The sequence below is a fragment of the Carassius gibelio genome, chromosome A5, assembly GCF_023724105.1.
Source record: "Carassius gibelio isolate Cgi1373 ecotype wild population from Czech Republic chromosome A5, carGib1.2-hapl.c, whole genome shotgun sequence".
Classification (NCBI taxonomy): Eukaryota; Metazoa; Chordata; class Actinopteri; order Cypriniformes; family Cyprinidae; genus Carassius; species Carassius gibelio.
Window position 1 is genome coordinate 25,842,911 of NC_068375.1, and position 21,091 is coordinate 25,864,001.

At 36.4% G+C, this 21,091-nt stretch overlaps 1 protein-coding gene across 3 annotated transcripts; it reads left to right on the forward strand.

Annotated features, from left to right (window-relative positions):
- Positions 1–38: 38 nt before the first annotated feature.
- LOC128006848 (protein GPR107) lies at positions 39–15,051 on the forward strand. Of its 3 annotated transcripts, none has more exons than XM_052592766.1 (18): positions 39–203; positions 382–504; positions 639–689; positions 997–1,085; positions 1,259–1,401; positions 2,158–2,186; positions 2,578–2,643; positions 2,800–2,922; positions 3,007–3,140; positions 3,333–3,408; positions 3,606–3,679; positions 4,283–4,400; positions 4,719–4,849; positions 5,033–5,076; positions 7,264–7,313; positions 7,904–7,987; positions 9,228–9,349; positions 14,231–15,051. In XM_052592766.1, the coding sequence occupies exons 1-18, from the start codon at positions 105–107 to the stop codon at positions 14,319–14,321; spliced, it is 1,647 nt and encodes a 548-aa protein (XP_052448726.1). In that variant the 5' UTR covers positions 39–104; the 3' UTR covers positions 14,322–15,051. The 3 variants fall into 3 exon arrangements, 2 of the variants coding, with proteins under 2 accessions (XP_052448726.1, XP_052448727.1); XM_052592767.1 differs by having other exon boundaries at positions 2,587–2,643; XR_008179139.1 differs by lacking the exon at positions 7,264–7,313 and having other exon boundaries at positions 14,231–14,352.
- The last annotated feature ends 6,040 nt before the right edge of the window (positions 15,052–21,091 follow it).

The window sequence follows — 21,091 nt, forward strand, 5'->3', positions numbered from 1 at the left end:
ACTTTTATACGCAATCTGACTTTCACTACTCTCTCTTTCTTCCGTTAGAGGGCGTCGTTCTGTAAACATGTGAACCGGAAATAATAGTACAAGCGGTTTTAAAAATGGCGACCGGGGACAGGAGTGTGTTTACACTTGTTAATGCGATCATAACGGCTCTAATCATAGAAAGTCAATGTCGACTCCATCATCTCATACTTAAGGTATGTGAGTGCTGTGCTTTAAAAGGTTTTTTTTTCGTAGGATATTATTATAGTCTCCGTGTTCCCTTCACTGTTGTTTAATGCAGCGGATGCTGTATAATGATTAACCTGTCATAACCGTTTTGTTGGGATAATGAAAGTGCCATTAAACAGATGATGATGTTCTCTTCTGTCTCAGGATGACATCCGTCAGCGGGTCCATCTGAACACTTTCGGCTTTTATAAAGATGGTTACATGAGTATGAGCATGAACAGCCTCAGCTTCACTAATGACAGGATGGACAACATCGACAGCTCCACGGTCAGACAATTTCTCATTGTCAGAGGATTAAAATAAGTATTTATTTTACTGGCTGTAAGGTTTCTAATTGAAAATCTTTTAAATTTATATCTTTTTTTTTTATTATTATAAATGCATTTATTTGTTTATTGCAGATTGGTTTTAGCCTAGATCGTGTGAGCAATAATGGCTTCTCCTCATATCTGGTCAGTATCTGCCTGTGGATGTCCATCTGAATGTATTTCTGTGCTGTTGCTGTGTAGTTTGGGTATCAGTGTTGTGCTGTCACTGTGTGCTAAATGGATCTGTAGATTGTTGTTGTTAGTTTAAGCTGACGTTAGTATTAGCATAAATTAACCGCTGTAACTTGGCAATCTTGTTAGTTAAGGATATAATAGCAGTGCAGTATGATGTAATTATTAGATTAACGCTAACTTTACATTCACTCATTCATTGTATGATCTTCAGTCAAACTGGGTCAGATAATTGATGACCTTGTTTATGAATACATAGGACGAGGGTCTTGACTATTGTCCTCTGAAAAAGGATCCAAGTAGTAATTTTGCAGGGGTGCTTCTCTTGCTGGACTTCAAAAATAACTTGTGAGTATTAAAAAATAAAAAAATAAAAATATTTAAATATATATATATATATATATATATATATATATATATATATATATATATATATATATTTCTCATTTCTTACTATTAGAATGAATTTGGGAGTTTAATCCAGTTTATGAATGTTCTGTTATGACTTGCAATATCCTCAGAGTGAGGAAGAAGACTTCAGCAGAGGCTGGTGTGTTTCCTAACATCATACCTGTGGTGCCCAAAAACACTGTGGAGGAACTGCAAGCTGAAAAGGGGCAAGATCTCCAAGACAAGGGGCCAGATGATGAATCTCTGTCTAAGAGTAAGACTTTCTTATCTTGAACTGTATATCACATCATGGGATACACTACCATACAATATCAAATTTGGGGACAGAAAGTTGAAAAAAAAATTTTTTTTTTATAAAATTAATTCTTGTGTTCAGCAAGTGAAGTGAAGATGTAATGTTACACTATTTTTATTTTAACAAAAGTCTATTCTTTTGAACCTTCTATTCATCCCAGAATCATGAGAAAATATAAATATTTACACCAGCTAACTGTTGAACACTGATAAATTAAATTAAAATTAAATGTATGCATTTAGCAGACGCTTTTATCCAAAGCGACTTACATTGAATTCAGGTTAACAATTTTCTCCTAATATGTGTTTCCTGGGATTCAACCCCCAATGTTGAGCTTGTTAAAAAAAAAGCTCTACCACTTGAGCTACACAACAATAAGAAATGTTTCTTGAACACCAAATCAGCAAATTAGAATGATTTGTGAAGAATTATGTGACACTGGAGCAATGGCTGCTGAAAATTCAGCTTGCCATCATAGAAATTACAGGTTAAAAAATTATTCGGTTAGAAAACAGTTGTTTTATAATTTACCGTTACTGGGTTTTTTTTGGTGTATATAGTCTATAGTAGTCAATAGTACAGTAGTCTATATGTTTTCATCCCATTTGTGTTGTAAATGAAAGCCTTTTAATTCATAAAGTTTTAATGTTGGTCCTGTTTTGTATCAGTCTCCTTTTCAATTAGATTTTGTATTTCTCTCCTATTAATTTATAGCGGGTTCTAAATCCAAGCGAGATGTTGAGGTGAGATCTGTTTTTAATTATTTATGACAACCATTTAGTCTGAAATAACTCTTACCCCCTTTTTCACAGACAAGGATTAAGCTAGTCCCAGTCTAAATCTGTTTCAACTGAAAGAAACTTGCACTGATTGATCTTAAAATATCAGTGCCTTTGTTTTGTCTCAAGAGGAACACCAGTAAAGTTTTTTTGTAAGGCATATATATATATATATATATATATATATATATATATATATATATATATATATATATATATATATATATATATATAAATAATATACTTAAATTGTCCTTATTGAACTATGGCCTAATCCTGGTTTAAGTCTAAGCCCTATGTGTGAAATCAGGCCGTAATGTTTTAAATATGCATTAACTGAATTTGATGATGCTAGTCCCTCCAGAGCAAGGCAGAAGACATCTATCCTCTTCAGAACGAAGGCAAAATCTACTCATTTCAGGTATGACATGAAGTGGTTTTGCTGAGAGCTCATGGGGCTCTGAAGTACATCAAGCTAGTTCTGAACTAAACTAATACCTGTCCATTTCTAGGTGTACTTCTTTTAACATCTTCCCAATTATTGTGCACTCCACTGACTGACCTGTTCTTGTTTTAGTTTTACTTCAATGTCACAACAGATGAGCTTCAAGGCCTTTATAACTTTTATTTCTACAACTGCTACTCCATGCCAGTAAACCAGGACAGCTCAATGTCAGACATGCTGCCTTTCAGCATTGATGTGAGTGTTTCTGAGTTTTAAAATGCAATGGCCATAAATGTAATGAAGTACAAGTCTATGCTCAAGAAGTAAGTATGATTTCAGATCAACATCGAGGAGAAGAATCCAGACAGCTTTCTCTCAGCCGGAGAGATTCCTTTACCTAAGCTTTACATCTGCATGTCCATGTTCTTCTTCCTCATCGGCACGCTGTGGATTCATGTTTTGCGTACCCATAGGTAAGTGCTACAATAACAGACATTATGTACATTTTCTATTTGACTTTTTTTTATATATATAAATGTTGCAAGAAATGACCAGTAGAGAGCAACAAAATCATGTCTCTGATTCATGTCTCCTGTAAAATTAGTAAAGCAGATTTTGTGTACAGATTACTATGTATTGGTCATTTGTCTTTTTTTTTCTTTTAGTTCTGATGTTTACAAGATTCATTGGCTGATGGCTGCTCTTCCATTCACAAAGTCACTTTCCCTTATTTTCCATGCAGTGAGTGTTAACCTCTTTATGTCACACAAAATGTTGAAAGAAAATGCTTATATTTTAAGGAAAAGTTTTTATTCAAAATCACTCATCATAAATTAGCAAACCTTGATTGTTTTTATGAAAACCTTGCAAATTATGAATGGGATTTTAGGCAAAAGCAGCATTACATTGCTTTTTTATCTTATTTTACTATTTTACAGATTGATTACTACTACATTTCCAATCAGGGCTTTCCTATTGAAGGCTGGGCTGTGGTCTATTACATTACTCACTTGTAAGTTCACCAATGCAAAATGTGTGTTTGTGTGTGAGAAAGAGAGAGAGATGTTTGTAACTGGATAAGACGGGAATATGGTGAAGTACTATCATATAAGAAAAAAAAACTAATCAACGGACAGACATGTATGTACAGTTATATTTTTTTGCTTAAGACTGGGATACACTACACAACTTTTAAAATCTGAGCAGATTTTAAAACACTGGACTCATACACCAACCAAGTAAAGATCAAACTCTACTACACTCTTGTCAGCTTGTCTGATATCCTTTGATTTAATTCATTATCTGAATCTCTGCCTTTGCATTATGCAATTTTATGTGAAATCGGTCAATTTCAACTCTCAAAATTTGGACACTGGCTTTGACTTTCGGCAACTAGCAGTGATTCTTCCAGACTGCAAATCAGGACAAAAGTCATGTAGTGTATTCCAGACTTTAGGTTGGTTAGGTGGGTAGTGAACCTGGTCTTTGTGGTTTTTTTTTTATTTGTATTTTTTGGATGAAAACCTCTGTAATGTTGTCATGATTTCTGAGCCAGTAATTCAGCAACATTTGCGCGATATTTATTTATTTTTGCTGGATGTTTTCATTTGTGCAGGCTGAAGGGGGCGCTGTTGTTCATCACTATAGCATTAATAGGAACTGGTTGGGCCTTTGTCAAGCATATCCTCTCAGATAAAGACAAAAAGATCTTCATGATCGTCATTCCCCTGCAGGTATTGTGTTTTTTTTTTTTTTTTGAATATTTTTTTGCATCATATTAAAGTACTGTTAATACTAGGGTTCCCTGAAAACTGTTGTGTATGAACATACATTTTTAAAAAATCCACTGTTTCTTCAAACCATATACAGGTCACAAAACACTAAAACACTTTGGTCAATACATTAGTACAGTGTTACACAACGTGGAAGACAATGACAGCAACAACAAAGAGAATGTTTGTTAAATGATTTTTTTTTAAGATCAACAATATGCTATCTATGATAAATACAGTTATGAATGTAATGTGATCTTGTTGGCCTTATGATATCAGGTTCTGGCCAATGTGGCATACATCATTATTGAGTCCACCGAGGAGGGCTCCAGCGAGTATGGTCTGTGGATGGAGGTCCTGTTTCTGGTAGATCTGCTGTGCTGCGGGGCTATTCTCTTCCCAGTTGTCTGGTAAGTGCTTTCTATCTTTGTCCTTTTGATGTGGCCCAGATTTAATTTTCTATACCATAAATGATATAATTTCTTAACAAATAGACCAGAGTATGATGTCTGTATTATATGAGTAAATGGTAGGCTGCTTTTTTTAATCGTTAGGAGTTTAGTAGTCTAAAAACAATTGTTTTTGTTTGATAGGTCCATAAGACATTTACAAGAGGCATCAGCAACAGATGGGAAAGGTATTTCGATATAACATAACAGAGCATTTTCTGGTCAAGAGTTCAGTCTGATATAAAACTTGACGATCACATGTAACATTTTCAATGGCCTTTTTTATGACCAGTTGTAAAAGATGTCAGTCTTGTGTCACAATGTTTAAGCCATTTTAACTGATATATTGTGGAAAGTCTTTATTTTTAATCTTTCCGAATGGTTTTCTTAGTCATGTGAGCTGTCCTCCTTCACATTTGGCTGCTCTCTACATGCTGTTTAAAAGACTTGGTCTGTACAGCATGAAATAGTATTTTGCTGTGACTGTCTTTCAGAATGCAGCAGTTCTAGACATGCTGCTGTAGACATATGTAAACCAAATAGTAAATTCTGCCATGTAAATGCAGAACAGCATTTCAGCATTCAGAAGTCTTTTTTATTTAATTTTTTTTTTTTGAAGACATTAATACTTTTATTCAGCAATGATGCATTAATTTGATTTATAAGGCAGAAAAGACATTTATAATGTATGTTACAAAATAATTCAGTTTCAAATAAATGCTGTTCTTTTGAACTTTGCATTGATCAAAGTAGCCTAGAAAGAAAAAGTGTGATAGTTTCCACAAAAGCATTAAGCAGCACAATAGCTTCAACTGTGAAAACAATGAGAAATGTTCCATGGGCACCAAATCAAAATGATTTCTGAAGAATCATGACTAGTGAAAATTCAGCTCTACAATCACAGAAATAAATTAAAATTGATTTTTTTTTATTTTTTTATTATAACAATATTTCAGATTACTACTTTACTGTATTTTTGATTAAATAAATGCGGCCTCTGTGAGCATAAGACACTACTTTAAAAAACGAAACAAAAAATGTACAGAACCCAAACGTTTGAACGTTTCGTATATGGAAAACAATGATTCGCTCATTATGAGCACCAATTGATTGTATTGGTTTTGTGGTATTATGATGCCATAAGTCATACGAACTAATCCTAAAATGAAAACACTGGTGGATCTAGTCTTCATTATAAACACTAACTACAGTTGGTGAAGACTAGCATGAGCCAGTCAGAGTTTGTTAAGGGGTTAGTTTTTCATTCTTCTGAACAAATAGTGCATGTGTATTCTGCATCTGCATGTCTTCGCATCTGCAAATATTTGTTACTAACATAAACAACACATAGTATTCTTCCATTGTGTTTTATTTTTATATATATAGTTTTGGGGTGGAAAAATGGATCCTGCTAGAGCTGCTCTCTTTGGCATGTGCTCTGCCACCGTGCATTGCTGCCTGTTGTGACAGCAGATGCCAGGCAGCTTGCAAATGTCTTAGCTCAGAGAAACCAGCCAGGGTTATGACTTTATCCTGCCCAGTACCCACAAATTTGACAGATTTGATCCTGCAGCAAGGGATCTCTGCAAATTCCATCATCTGGGGAAAAAAAAGTATAATTTGTTCGGTAGGCTTTTTTTCGAAAGCCATTGAAAAGTGCTTGAATTTCTCTCTCAAAAGGTTGTACAAACTTTGAAATGAATAATGTAATGACATGAAACTCTTTCTTTCACAAAACCGTGTTTTAAATCTTACAAATAAAATCCTTAATCTCAAAAAACACAATGAAGAGAGATGTGTAGGTCTTGATGTGCCTTCTGCAGTGGTGATGTTTGCTGAATGAGGCCTTTTCAGGTTGGTAGCCTGATGGTGTTGGTGTTTTTATTTCATATCTTAGCTGTGATCCCAGAGGATGTCTATTTTCAAGCTAGCATGCTTACAGTAACCCCATGCATGCTCACCTTTCCCCACCAATATTAGAGGCTGTATGAACAAGAGCAGGTGTGTGTGAGGAAGATCAGTACTCAAAATGAAGCAGGTTATTCCCTTAGCCCCACTGTTTGTGTCCCTTTTTTTTTTTTGACACTGCAAACATTCAGAAGTGGAAATATTTAGGTACAATATGAGATGCATATACTGCAGCACCACTATATGTTGCCTTGGTGTATTATGACTTTTTGTATAATCCTATACTGAAGAGTAAATATTCTCTCCTTTTCCCCCTCTCAAATAATCATTGTTTCATTGCTGTCTATCACATTTTTGCTGCTTTCATCTTCTGCGTGTCTCTTGCACAAAGCTATACAAAAAGGACAGCTCATACCCTCTCTTTCTCTGTTTTAATAGTAATCTTTGGCTTCTCTTTCCCTGTGCAGCTGCTATCAATCTGGCTCAACTGAAACTTTTTAGGCACTACTATGTGATGGTATGTGTTCACTTCACTGACTTGCTGTCGTTCTCATTCTGACTGTCCGTCATGGCATGAGAATTATCAGCGATATTAGATTTGCTTGATTTTAACAGTCACCGGCTCAATAAACGCATTTGTTCATGAAGCTTTGTGCATGGATGCATTGAATTCCCTTTTTATTGCAATTTTATAGTTTATTTCACAGTGATCACTGAAAATGCTTCTTCAGTATTGATTTGGCATTATATGTCTCCAGCTTTGACCAATGTGTCTGAAACCACTAACAAATTATTTAAATTTATTTAAATGTTTCGAATTTAATAGCAATCATTTTATTTATTTAAGAATAGAAATGAAATTACATTGTTTTATAAGTATTTTGCTGCTGTGGAATCCAGAACATCTGAGCATGAGGAGTTCACTTGATCAATGTCACATTTACTTCATTCATTATTGACTTAAACAGTCCAAAACTTTTATTTAAATGTCTTCTTTGTTTTGTTGTAACTCTGACTCAAAATCAGACTAGAACACACTGTGTATTGTGTTTGGTCATTTGTCTTTATTGAAAATGATCGGTCTCATGGTGTCTTTCTGTGTCACAGATTGTGTGCTATATTTATTTCACCCGCATCATTGCCAGTCTCATCAAGGTCATTGTTCCTTTCCAATGGAAGTGGCTCTACCAGGTGAGTGATGGCAGCTTACTCAAACTTACAAAACAAGTTGAAGGGCTGGCAAACATTTGTATCCTAAAAGTGAATTTAAGATTTGTTCACATTAAGCACACATTTCTTTATCATTCAAATCACCGAAAAGTTCATGCCAACATATCTGTAACATTTTTGCAAGTGTTTAACCTTAAAGCAAGTTAATGGAGACTGAAGTCATTATTGGCTTCAGCAAGTAAACATGCAGCTTGCCTATTTTAAACACTATTTTAATACTCTGTTTGATTTACATTTTTCTTTTTCTTTATAAATAATACTTGACCTGAGCCCACCTTAGTTATCCTGTGTTGTAGTGTCCATATGTGGAAGTCGTGCACTTCATAATGTTTTGTTCCCATTTCTGTAGCATTGTGAAGTTTTACCTCTAATTCTTAAAATCTACAGTATTAGATACCACTATGGTGTTAAAAATACTTATTCAATGCTTATTTTATCTAAGAATTAATAATCAAATTAATCGTGAAAACAAGATGCATCCCAGTTTGTGTACTTGTGCCCAATTCCATTCCATTCTTCAAATACCAGGCTGATTCACTTAATTAACAGAAAAAAATAGTATGGATTGTTGATGGATTGCACTTTATGCATTTAACAGTCACAGCTTTCTGTACATAACGGAAGGGGAGTCTTAAAGAGATACTCCACCCCAAAATGAAAATGTTGTCATTAATCACTTACCCTCATGTTGTTCCAAAACCGTAAAAGCTTTGTTTTCGATTTTAGAAGACAATTTAAGATATTTTGTATGAAAACTGGGAGGCTTGTGACTGTCCCATAGACTGCCAAGTAAGTTACACTGTCAAAGTCCAGAAAAGTATGAAAGACGTCGTCAGAATACTCCATCTGCCATCAGTGGTTCAATCGTGATGGTATAAAGCGACAAGAATACTATTTGTACGCGAATAAAACAAAAATAATGACTTTATTCAACAACTAGTCTCCTCTGTTTCTCTCCACATCACCGTAGCACCATTTTGGAGATTATGAGCTGAATGCAGGCAGCGTTCGCTCTTCTGTGTCAGCGGTACCACAAGGATACATTTTTTGACGTATATTTACGCTTTGATTTGAAAGAAAATCTTGTGGCACGGCTGGCTCAGAAGAGCATACGTTTGTAGCATTAAGATTTATAAAATTATTTTATATATATAAATAAATCATTCAAGTTTTTATTTAGTGTTTTGTTCTTTATTTGTAGCTGTTGCATGAGCTGGCCACTCTGACCTTCTTCTTCCTAACCGGACACAAGTTCCGGCCGGCCTCCTACAACCCCTACCTACTGTTGTCTGTGGAGGATGAAGACGTGGAGATGGACGATGTGTAAGAAATAATACATAAATACACAGCTGCTGGTGCATAGCCAGCTTATTTTAAGCTGCCATTTTACTTTTCCAGTGGCAGCTGCATTCACTTATTTTAGCTGTATGTGAACAGTCTGTCATGCTGCTTGATGTTGAAAACTGTTTTTTTTGGGGATAATATATCATTATTATCTTAATCATACACACTGGTTTAAAGAACTATAGGGGTCATGAGCTGCATTTTTTTTTAATTATTATTATTATGTTTTTTTGTATTATGTAATGTAAAGGTTCTCTTATGTTAGTGTGATTTTGCTAAAAAAAAAAAACAATTTAGAAGTAATAGGCTATTTTCTAACCTGTTTTTGAGCTTTCACTGCAGAATAGTCTGTTTTTATAAGCGGAGCACATTCAATACTTAGCAACTTAATGTTTATTGCTATGATTGGCTAACAGTTTCGCTCATTAAAATAACAGATGGACTGCTGTGATATACTCCAAAAAACAGCATGGGTAATTTGGGTAAAAACGTATAAATAATCAGTATATATAAAAATGTCTGGAACAGATAATGCAATAGTTGTAAAAACATACTCACTCTCTCTGTGTTCCGATTTTACTGTTAAGGCTGAATTATAGTTCTGTGTCAGACCTACGCCATAGTCTTTACACGTAAAGATTGACTTTATCTGTCAGTTTTCATTTATACTTCTGCGCCGTTGCCCACGTGTACGTGCAGTACACATGCAAACCGCTAGTCTGCAGTGTTCACGGGCATGTTGCTGGTGTAACCTGCAGACCACGACAAAAGCCGAAGAAGAAGGGCCTCGTAATCCTGTGCTCACGTCTTTCTAGTATCTCCTCCTCATGTATCAGTGGGCGGGGCTAAAGAGGCAGTGATGTAGAAACAGGCGCTGATCTTCTCCTGCGGACTTATTACATTATTAATGGCACATTCCAAAACAAGTACTTTTCTGAGCTTGGTTTCAATAAAAGCGGTTTTTAAACTAACAAGAAAGTTTTGAAACTTACAGGATGTTTCAACACTACATTGAAATGTTATATGTCAAAAGATCAAGGGATATTTGATTTCTCAGTTCATCACCCCTTTAAGTGTTTTATTGTTTACTGCACTTTAGTCTTCTATTTATTTATCAATTTCGGTGTATTTATATAATGAATCAGAAGTCTTGCACATTCACAGGAAAAAGCTTACTTCCACATTGAAAAATAAGGTGGATGTAACAAAAGATGGGACATTTCAAGAACGTTTCTGCCCTCAAACGTTTGCACAAGTTTGAATGGAAGTGAACGGACATGTTTTCATAGTACGTATTCTTTTATCGCAAAAGTTCCAGGATGTTTGATTCCTCAAGATAATGTGACTCAATCACAGCACAAAGAGCCAGTGATGACAGATGTCTGTCTCATTTTAAAATTAAGATTATCACTAAGATTTTTTGCTTTTTTACAATAATAAGGTCATCTTTCTTCTATATGTTTTCGCACGCAGCTCTTCTACATACCATGACCCTCTTTCTCTCCATTATCAGCAGTGACCTGGTCACACAGACAGGTTTGCAATGATTTAGCCACATGGCTCTAGAAGAAGCCCAGAGGGGTTCCTCCTGATTGGAGGACCTGGTAGCCATCCTCATTACAGGCCCTAGCTGAGAGCACCTGTCATGCTCTGTTTCTTTACACATTAATGTCTTTCTCTTGCTTCATCTCTTCAGGCTTTGTCATTTTCCCCCATTGTTGTGATTTGCTTTGTAAGGTCTTGGTGGATTGCGTTTCTCTTCATTCCCTGATGTCCAAGTCTTGTTCTCTTCTTTGACAACCCCCATCCGCTCCTCCTTCCCCTAAGTCCCCATCTCCCATTCACCCTGCATTCTGCGTCCCCTCAGGCGGCGTGCGCTCTATCCACCCCCCACCCCAGCATTTCCCAAAATAGCACTGTGACTCCATATGTCCTTGTTCCTTGCTGCACTTTCCCTCTTCTCCTCCTCCACATCCTCCCACAGTATCTCTCCCACCTGCCTTACACAGGACATTGTGCTGTACTCTCACTTGTATTACTCCCAAGCTGAATAGGCAGAGATCTTTTTTGTGGCCTATTTTCCCAAAAACTTTTTTTGGGGGTGACTTGTGATGTGGCCTGATTCAGCTGTCCTCATTGAGTCTTGCAAAGAACATAGAAAAGATGGATGATGGTAACCACAAAAATAGAGAGCATTGCTCTCATGAGCGTTCAGAGTTTGGGTCCAAACTGCCCTGTGTGCCTTTATTCATTCATTCTTTCATTCAAACACCTTTTTATTATAGCGCAACAGTTGGGTTCACACCGTTCAACATGCAGTTAATAGGAGACGTTTATTAGCCTTGGTCTTTAATTAACATTAACATTCATTTGTGCGCAGCCTACGTTACAAACTGTCCTGGTTGAAGAGTAGCCTTATTGCAGTTGCTCAAAACGGTGTTGTTTTGAGCAAATAAATTGCATTACCTCTGAAAAACAAGCGTTTTTGGTTAGTTTGAGTGTACATTAAAAGCTTTGAAAATAACTATAACCAAATCAATCTCTGCTTTTTTTGTTTGTTTTTTTGGTTCTTGTTGTTTTTTTGTTTTGTTTTTTTGATACAGTTGGGATGTTTTATTTGTTGAAACATTTTATTTTAGTTGAAGCATTTTATTTGTTGATTTAACATTCTAAAAATCTTTTAGAAGTCCTTTTAAGTTTTCATAATCCATTTGAAAAAAAAATGACACCTTGACAAATAAATCTGTATATATTATATTATTTAATTTGCAAGGGTCATGTGCTTTTTATTTTATTAATGTAATCGTCTAGACTTTTAAATATAAATAGACTTGTGATTTTACAACATCAATTACTGCTGTATTTATTATTTATTTAGAATCACAAGTATCTTAATGTTATTTATGTATTTTACTTTTAATTTTATTACAAGTAGGCCAACATCACCCCCTAAATAAATAAAAGGTCTGACCGGAAGGGCATTAGGAACCAGAAGAGGCTGTTGTTGCTGCTGCATGTGCTAGTACCTGTTTACTGTCACACACCGGACATGTCATTCTGTACGTGCATTCTCAGATTAAATGCAACAATCCAAAATATAGAATATAATCACCATTCAGGAAAAAGTTTGCTTCAAGAATGACCACACTGCTGACGTGATCTTATCACTTACACACCCCGAGCACTTGTGAGTTATTTGTCTTATCAGCTGTTCGAATCCCCTGATGCTGATGTTCAATTTCAGATTTTAAGCCTTTACAGGCCAATTCCGATAACATTCTGGTAATATCTTACATCTAGTACTTTTGTTTGTTATACTTATGCCATAAAAAGAAAGTGTTCTTACAGCACTTTAGCTGCTCAAGGCACTCATTAGCAGAACCTGATTTGTGTAGATGCAGAGCGTTTCATTTTTTATTTTTTTGCCATTTCTTACAGCCTTTATTTTCTGCTTCTGAGAAGAGAAATTCTCTAGTTGCTGTCGAAACCTAGTTTGCCTAAGAGCAGGAATAAGACACAGCAAAGCGCTCTCCTTCTCAGAAAATCCTGAAACCACCAGTACAACAAACTGACCAATTGTCGCTAATTATGCAAATAGCATGTAAATAGTGACAAGCCTGTAAGGCAGAGTAGTGAGTGACAGTTGCCTCAAAATCTAAGACTAAACACTTTCTGTACTTATCAAACGGTGACCACGGCGACCTTCATATGTCTCATTCCACTTGTCACAGACCGATCTACCTGCACATAAGCGCCACTCTGATGGAGAGTAGATGACGATCCGCCCATAGTAGAAGATATACAACATGCTTGAAAAGGGCTCTGGAGAACACACTGCCTTGGTGATTTATGTACGAACCCACAGACATATTATCAGTGCGAATCAGCTCATGTTGCGGTTCCAGCTGCAGCAGAAAAGCCACTTTCAGTTCAAAGCGGTTTATGTGCCACCACAGGCCTGACGTTAGTACACCTTCGCACACTGCTCCGCAGCCTGAGGCCGACACATGTCGTAACAACAGTGCATGCTGTCACCAGTCCCTGGGGAACTACCAGCTGAAGAATTCTGGGTCGAACACAGTCTCAGAGCACTGACGCAGCTGTGTGTGACCACGATGCAAATATGATCCGTGGTCCATGCTCTCCACAGAATTTGAGTTTTCAATCACAACTGTAGCCTGGTCTTCTGCACATGCCTCTGATGAGGCCGTCACCATAAGTCCCTCAAGGGACCAGACCGGCCCAGTCTGAAACAGCACAGAGTTGATGAAATGGTCGTTATTCTCTTTTTGTGAGGACATTAGTGTTTTTATTGATCAAACAGAAACATGAATATTGCAATTGTCACCTGCAGGAACAAGGGAAGCATAATTGCACAATTGGGGGCCAGGCCTCCAGACAGCTCTCTCCTCCTCTTGGCAGGTCCTTCAGGTGACTCATCACATTTGTATGCTTTTGCACTTCAGAATAGCTCTAAATATCCAACTCCATGGCCAGTGATCAGAGTGTTGTGGAGTGCCTTACGCTGTCTTGCCGGCAGTCGTTTTAAGGATTCGAAGGGACATTGCTTGTGGCCTTACAGGGGTGAGGCCCACACCTGGCAGCGAGCTGCTGGTGGGCCCTCCCCTCCATCATGGGTGACGGTGACGACTCAGTCCGGGAACATAATACTCTGCCATTCCAGTCCTTGGACCGCAGGGTCTGTGAGTGATGGACTTGGCGCTGATTTACCAGAAGCACAAACCGAAACCGTTTCAGCACTTGAATATTTGGTGGTTGAGTATTTAAGTATTTAAATTAACCTGCAAATGACAAATTATCCCCGTTTTTGTTGTTAATATTGCTCTTTTTTTATTTCAGGGTAACTACCTCAACAGCCATTGGAGAGGGTGTTAAGAAAGTGAAGAAACTGTCAAACGGACAGTCAGAGGAGAGAGAGAGCATTGCATGATTAAAAAATAAAAATCAACTGTTCTCTGCCGGTTCTGTGTGCTTCTGGACTTTGTGGCCAGCTACTGACATGGGGAATATTCTTGAAGAAGAGCTTAATAGCTTTATGTGCAGAACTCCCAGTGGACATTCTCTCATGATCACAGGTGAAGACACCGCATTCCATATCCATATATAGTTCTATCTCTGTATGTTCCACAGACAGTATGGAGAATTCACATTCCTTCACTCCATGATTCCTTTTGCCACTGTAATTGATGTGCTTGGTGCCGTGCTTTTTCATTTAACCTTGATTGTGTGAGTTTTATTTATTTATTTATTTTATTTATGACCTTCATATGCATTTCTTGAACTTAGACACTCTGTGGCACTTTAACAGGTACATGCTAGTCAAGAGAAAGCCTATGTGCGGTCACTGTGATGTGTAGAAAACTGCTGTGCCAGTGACGTCTCTTCCAGCTATTATTTAAGTGATTATTTCCTGCTCTCGGAATTAATTATTTTTATGTAAATATGCAGGCCCTTAAAACGTACATAACCCAGATTAATGTTACAAAAAATAAAGTGTACAGTTCTCAAGCTCAGTCAGATTTGATGACCGCTGCTTTGTATTTTATCAGTATTTGTGGGTTGTTAAATATGGATGATGATAGACTTTATTTTGATGTTTAATATCTTGGAGCTAGCTTTATGAAATTGTGTTTCAGTATTAAATTGTGCAAAGCTTTCAATAGTATTTGTCTTTTATATTTTATTAGAAGTGTGTATATGTCATGTGCAATCACATGTTGATAAAGAATCAATCCGAAATCAACCCTGAAATTGTCATCCGCGTTTTTAAGCATTTTGTGTAAATCAGGATTTTGTTTTTCAACATACAGCATGGAATACACAGAAGAGGACTGGTATTACATTAGGATAACATTTTCCGTACTTCATATTTATAAGTGATTGTAACAAACACTGTAATGCTAAAGCAGTATCTTATCATGCTTGGACACTGTAAACATTTGATAGCACTAAAGCAAACGGCTCGCTTATAATTTATTCACAAAGTCTCGAGTGCTGTGCTGACTTCTGCTCAAGTGCTATTAAGAGCATCTGATGTTGACAAAATGTCAAGGGGAACCAATGAAGAGTTTTGTCTGCTGAGGATAGGAGAATTGCAAATGCTAATTCTATTTCCCTTGTGTCTGCTTGGAAAATAAATAAAAAAAAGCAAGAGAAATATCGCTCAATTTTAATTGTATTTCTTATCCATTATCCCTTAATAATATCAAGAGGGACAGATGCAAGCTTCAGTAATGCATTTCAGAAGAGATGTAGTGAAGCACAAAACGTTCACATGCATTGGATGTTCTGGCTTGCAAATTTCGTCCTTTGTTTGGAATCTGTAATAATCAATTACTAGAAGAACTGTGATTATGTGTTACTTGATTACTTCATATTCATCAGTTTATTGTCAGTCTTCATTAGAGAACCTTATGTCACTTGGATGGTCTATTTATAACAAAACATTGTGGTGCTTAACAAGTTTTAGTTATTATTATAGCTAAGATTTGTTCATTAAGTTTATGCTGTGATGTATTTTTATTTTATTCTTTTCTTGCTTGATTAAAGGTTTATATTATTAAAATAACTTGTACTTATTACTTAAAGCTAAATTACTAAAGTTGAAGCTGTGGTTATCATCTTAAAAGGCTTACTGCACAGTATTTATCTTACCTCTATAGGAGGTCAGGGGTTAGCCAGCTTTATGGCGGTGATAGTAGCACATGCTGTGAAAGAGAGTGACTAAAAGCAGGATTAGATAGCAGTTGACCCAGGTTGACAGTATAATGCCTAGGGTGAATGGGGTTAAAGATTAGTTCTCTGGATAAAACTGTCAGTTGTCAGTTAGCAGAAATTATTTGAGGGTTGTTCAAAATCCAGTATCTAGGAAGAAGCTATTAATATGATTTTATTTTTCTTTACTTTTTTGCCCATTAAATGAAAAGGAATGCACACAGCGTGCACACAGAGAGACGTGTCTCAGCCTGTGAACACCGAATTGAATTCTCCTTCACGTCTTCTTGCAATTGAATGAACAAAAACACCTTTTCAATTTAAACATTCAAGCACAAAAAGACGCAAAAGAGCTTAATTCAGCACTTGAGCACTGAGCCCTTGAACACCCAATTAAGTTTTGCCTCTTCTTGTGCTTGAAAACCATTGAGAAAGAATCATTATATAAAATGCATTGTCTCTTAAAGTTATTGTGCCTAACTAGCTGCTGTCGGCCTCCTTAATGTTTATCCACGAAAATAAAACAACGAAAATCACTCGCTGCTCTTAACTTAAGTACTTTGTAGCTTTAACAATAATTAATACTTTATTTAATTTATACAGTGAAGACTATGATAATGATATTTTACATTTGATTATTCTGTTTCTGCACTTGAACACCTGGAATTTTCTTTTATTGGTGCTATTTATACGATTTCAAACAGGGCCTGCATGAGGGCCCCACAAACCTCAGCTACGACACTATGTGTATATGCACAGAGAGACAGACAGACAGACAGACAGAAGCTAAATTGGTCACTGATTTTGTTTTACAATATGATCCAAATAGGAAAATTAATAAATATCAAATACAGAAATCAGAAATGCTGCTTTAAACCTAGAAGGACCCCTCATCACAATTTTCCAGAATTAAGTGGTAAACTGGGCCATTTTTTCTTATATTAAAATGAATGTTTAATTGTAAATACAATCAATAAAAAGGATAGTACAAATAAAACGTTAACTTATTTATCATATTTAAGGCCAAAGTAAACTTCAGTTTTTACACACACCCTCAGGTCACGCATGCACATTTACTTGGTTTTGCACCAATCAGTTATTCCACGAGGTGGCTACATAGGCCCTGGCCATTGTTGCACGGTAAAAAAAAAAAAAAAAAAGCGATTGAACAACAACAAAATAGTGGAGACTGCAATAACAACAACAACAAGCGCTTGTGGGGGTTATGAGATAGCAGCAACTTTAGTTTAAAAGAGTACATTACATTTTGATTGTTCATAACTTCTGGAGACAAATTGAGCAGAAAACTGGAAACTTTCTTGAGCTCATGTGTTGACCGCCTGCGTTCACACACTCCATCAAATGGAGTATACTTTGAAAGACTGTGTGTTCGACTGTACTCATGTGCTAGTGTCTGTGTAAAAATCTGAATTATACTTTGGGCTTTAGATTCCATTCATGTTAGCCACTATCATATCATAATTTTTCCCCATTACTGCAAGTGATGTCCAAGTGTGTTATGACACACCCCCTGAAATTATGGACGGTTGCGTCTACAATGAAATTTCTTTTTCATTAAACAGCAAATTAACTATTAGTTAAACTTGTTTATTAAAAGCATTATCACAGTCAGAAAGTTTGGAAAGTGGCAAGCTCACTAAATATCTCTGAGATTAAATATCTGACATGTGCCTGTTTTTTTATTTGGTGTTTGCATTGAATCTTTACAAGGATAAATCACAAGAAAGGAAGTCTTTAAAAGTAGTCCTAAATAACTTTGACGTTAATGTAACGTGTATATCCTCCCACTGAAATTTTTGGTTTCGCTTAATATATTGTAGGTGGTCTGTGTGAATCGTTTTCAGAGGTGCGGACGCAGATTGAATACTGCACTAAGCTATTGTATTCTGGGCCAGGGAAACTTTAGTAGAAAAAGCATCTAACATAAAATTCCCTTAGAGAGATTACAGTAGATGACTTGTGTTAATGTTTCCAAATATAGCTTCCATCATTTTAGAAAGTGGAGCTTGCCAAGCCAAATTCTTTGCACAACATGTCATTTTATGATGAGAGAAATACTTCATTTGTTCTGACGTTTACAGAATACTCAAAAGTGTCTTTCAACTCGGCTTCTTTCCAGTCTGTTCTCCTGCCGTGCAATACCCCATGAGTCAATCTAAAAAAATGTATTCATTTTCTCCCTCTTTGCTTAGATGCCATTTATAGGCCTCTTTAAGCCTCTTCTACCTTTCAAATAGTTTTTGGCTGTGTTGTTTGTTTTCCAGAATGATCCTGTTTTAGAACATTGCTATTCATGCTCTGATGGAACTACATTAATCACAATATGTCTCAGAGACCACTGTGCTGCTTTACAATATCCGTGTAGTTCATAGTTTGCTCTCAGAAACGGTACTGGTAGAGGTGCATCTCAAAACATTAGAAAATCATGAAAAAGTAATTTATTTTTTGTAATTTAATTTAAAAAAGCAAACTTTCTTATATTCTAGATTCATTGCACACAAACTGAAATATTTAAAGAGTTTTTTGTTTTAATTCTGATGGTTATGACTTACAGCTTAGTATAAATGCAGTATCTCAAAAAATTTGAATTTCTCAACGATCAATCAAAAAAAGATTTACAAAACTCAATACTTTTTGGTGCTCCTTTTGCACAAATTACTGCTTCAATGTGGCGTGGCATTGAGGTGATCAGCCTGTTGCATTGCTGAGGCTTTATTGAAGCCCAGGTTGCTTTGATAGCGGTCTTCAACTCTTCTGTATGGTTTGTCAGATGTTACTTATCTTCCTCTTCACAATACCCCATAGATTTTCTGTGAGGCTCAGGGTCACATGGTCAGCAAACCACTTGAAAGTGGTTTTGGCACTGTGGGCAGGTGCTAAAGTCCTTCTGCGAAATGAAATCAGCATCTCCATAAAGCTTGTCAACAGATGGAAGCATAAAGTGCTCCAAAATCTCCTGGTAGATGGCTGCATTGGGGCATTTCGGACTGGTTTAGTTCCAGAACTAAATGTACATGTTACGACCGCTAGGGGTCAGCCGTAACAGGAAAAGGAAGAGAGTCTGAACCAGAGAGAGGTTGAATAAACAATAATTTATTTACAAGTTGGGACTTAGCGTCAGGGGCAGACAAGGCCAAAATAACAAACAAAAATCCTCTTTGTTAACCCTCTACACTTCCTAAATCAAAATTAAAGAAACCAAAAGAAATAAAATACAGATTCAACTTACCTGACTCCCTAAACCCAAAACAATGTGAAAAGTGATATCAAAATAAAATGGCGTCTAACCCCCTACGTCCCTCAACTTATCAAAAACTAAGATCAACAAAATGTTTACAAGATATATATATATATATATATATATATATATATATATATATATATATATATATATATATATATACATATACACACACAAGTTAACAGCAAACAATTTACAATCAGAATCCAAAATCTTAGTCAATCAGGCTTAGATCAAGTTAACCGGGAATATCACAGATTTTAAGCAAAGAAAAAAACAATACAATATAATTATCACAGAACACAATCGCAATCTTATTCACCAACACACTATCTCTCTGGTAAGACACTCAAATTCAAACAAACAACAATAACAAGGCAAACAGCGAACTATGGAGTCACACGCGATGGCACAATCATGGCCTCGATTGAGTGTTTGGGGCAGTCCTTATATCTGGATCAGGTGTAGAGGAGAACCAATCGCAGCCTCCAATTAATTATCTCCAGGAACCGCCCATCTGAAACAAACATGCACAGAGAACACAAGAGGGTAGAATGGAAACAACCAACAAATGACTTTTGCTCATAAAAGTACAGTACTAAAGTACTGGGATGATTTTGTGCGAACTATTTCCTGGTACAGTTTAAAGGGTTGCATTCACACTGACAGCGTGTACTAGGACGTAACGTAATCCGTAGACAGCGATGTCATTTGTGCATGACGTTCAACAACGTTAACAACAAGAGAATGTAGGACTCTGTGATCGGAGCTGTGTTTTGTTGTCTTGCGGGTTTCACAATAATGTTCATGGAATGTCTACGTATACATAAAGCGATTAAAAGAATGGAAAGAAGGATTAAGAATCTCCAATGACAACTTGCAGTGCTACATTTGCTACAAGTGCCTGCACTTCAGCGTCTGTATATTTATCGCTGTTCATCATACTTCCGAATAAGTTGAAACAATGTTTACAGTATATTACACGGCAATTTAAATCATGGCGGGTGAGGCTGTTTTCGAATGTGTCTGGCCAATCAGTGTCTACTTATGTCCAGTTATGCTGGTTAGATCCTGCTCCAGAGTAGGAGCTAATTTGGTTCTTGAAAAAGGCATTCCGGTACTAAAATTTCATTCCTTAGCCCAGGTGAAATGCTTCTGATGTTTTATCTGGTTTAGGAGTGTCTTGGTTCTAGGAATGTGACAGCTGTAGCCCTTTTCCTGAAGACGTCTGACTCTGGCTTCAGTCCACTCTTTGTGAAGCTCTCCCAAGTTCTTGAATCTGCTTTTCCTGACAATCTTGCCAAGGCTGTGGTCATCTCTGTTGCTTGTGCACCTTTTCCTACCACACTTTTTCCTTCCAGTCAACTTTCTAAGAATATATTTTGATACAGCACTCTGTGAACAGCCAGCCCTTTCAGCAATGACCTTCTGTGGCTTACACTCCTTGTGGAGGGTACCAATGATTGTCTTCTTGACAACTGTCAAGTCAGTAGTCTTTTCCATAATTCTTCTAAACTAGCCCAAGAGGTACCCAGTATTTATATTCACAATTAATCAAACTAATCAAGCTCAAAATGGAATATTCAAATTTTTTGAGATACTGAATTTTTAATTTTCCTAAGATGTAAGTCGTAACCATCAGAATTAAAACAAAAAAACTCTAGAAATATTTCAGTTTGTGTGCAATGAATCTAGAATATAAGAAAGTTCGTTTTTTTTAATTA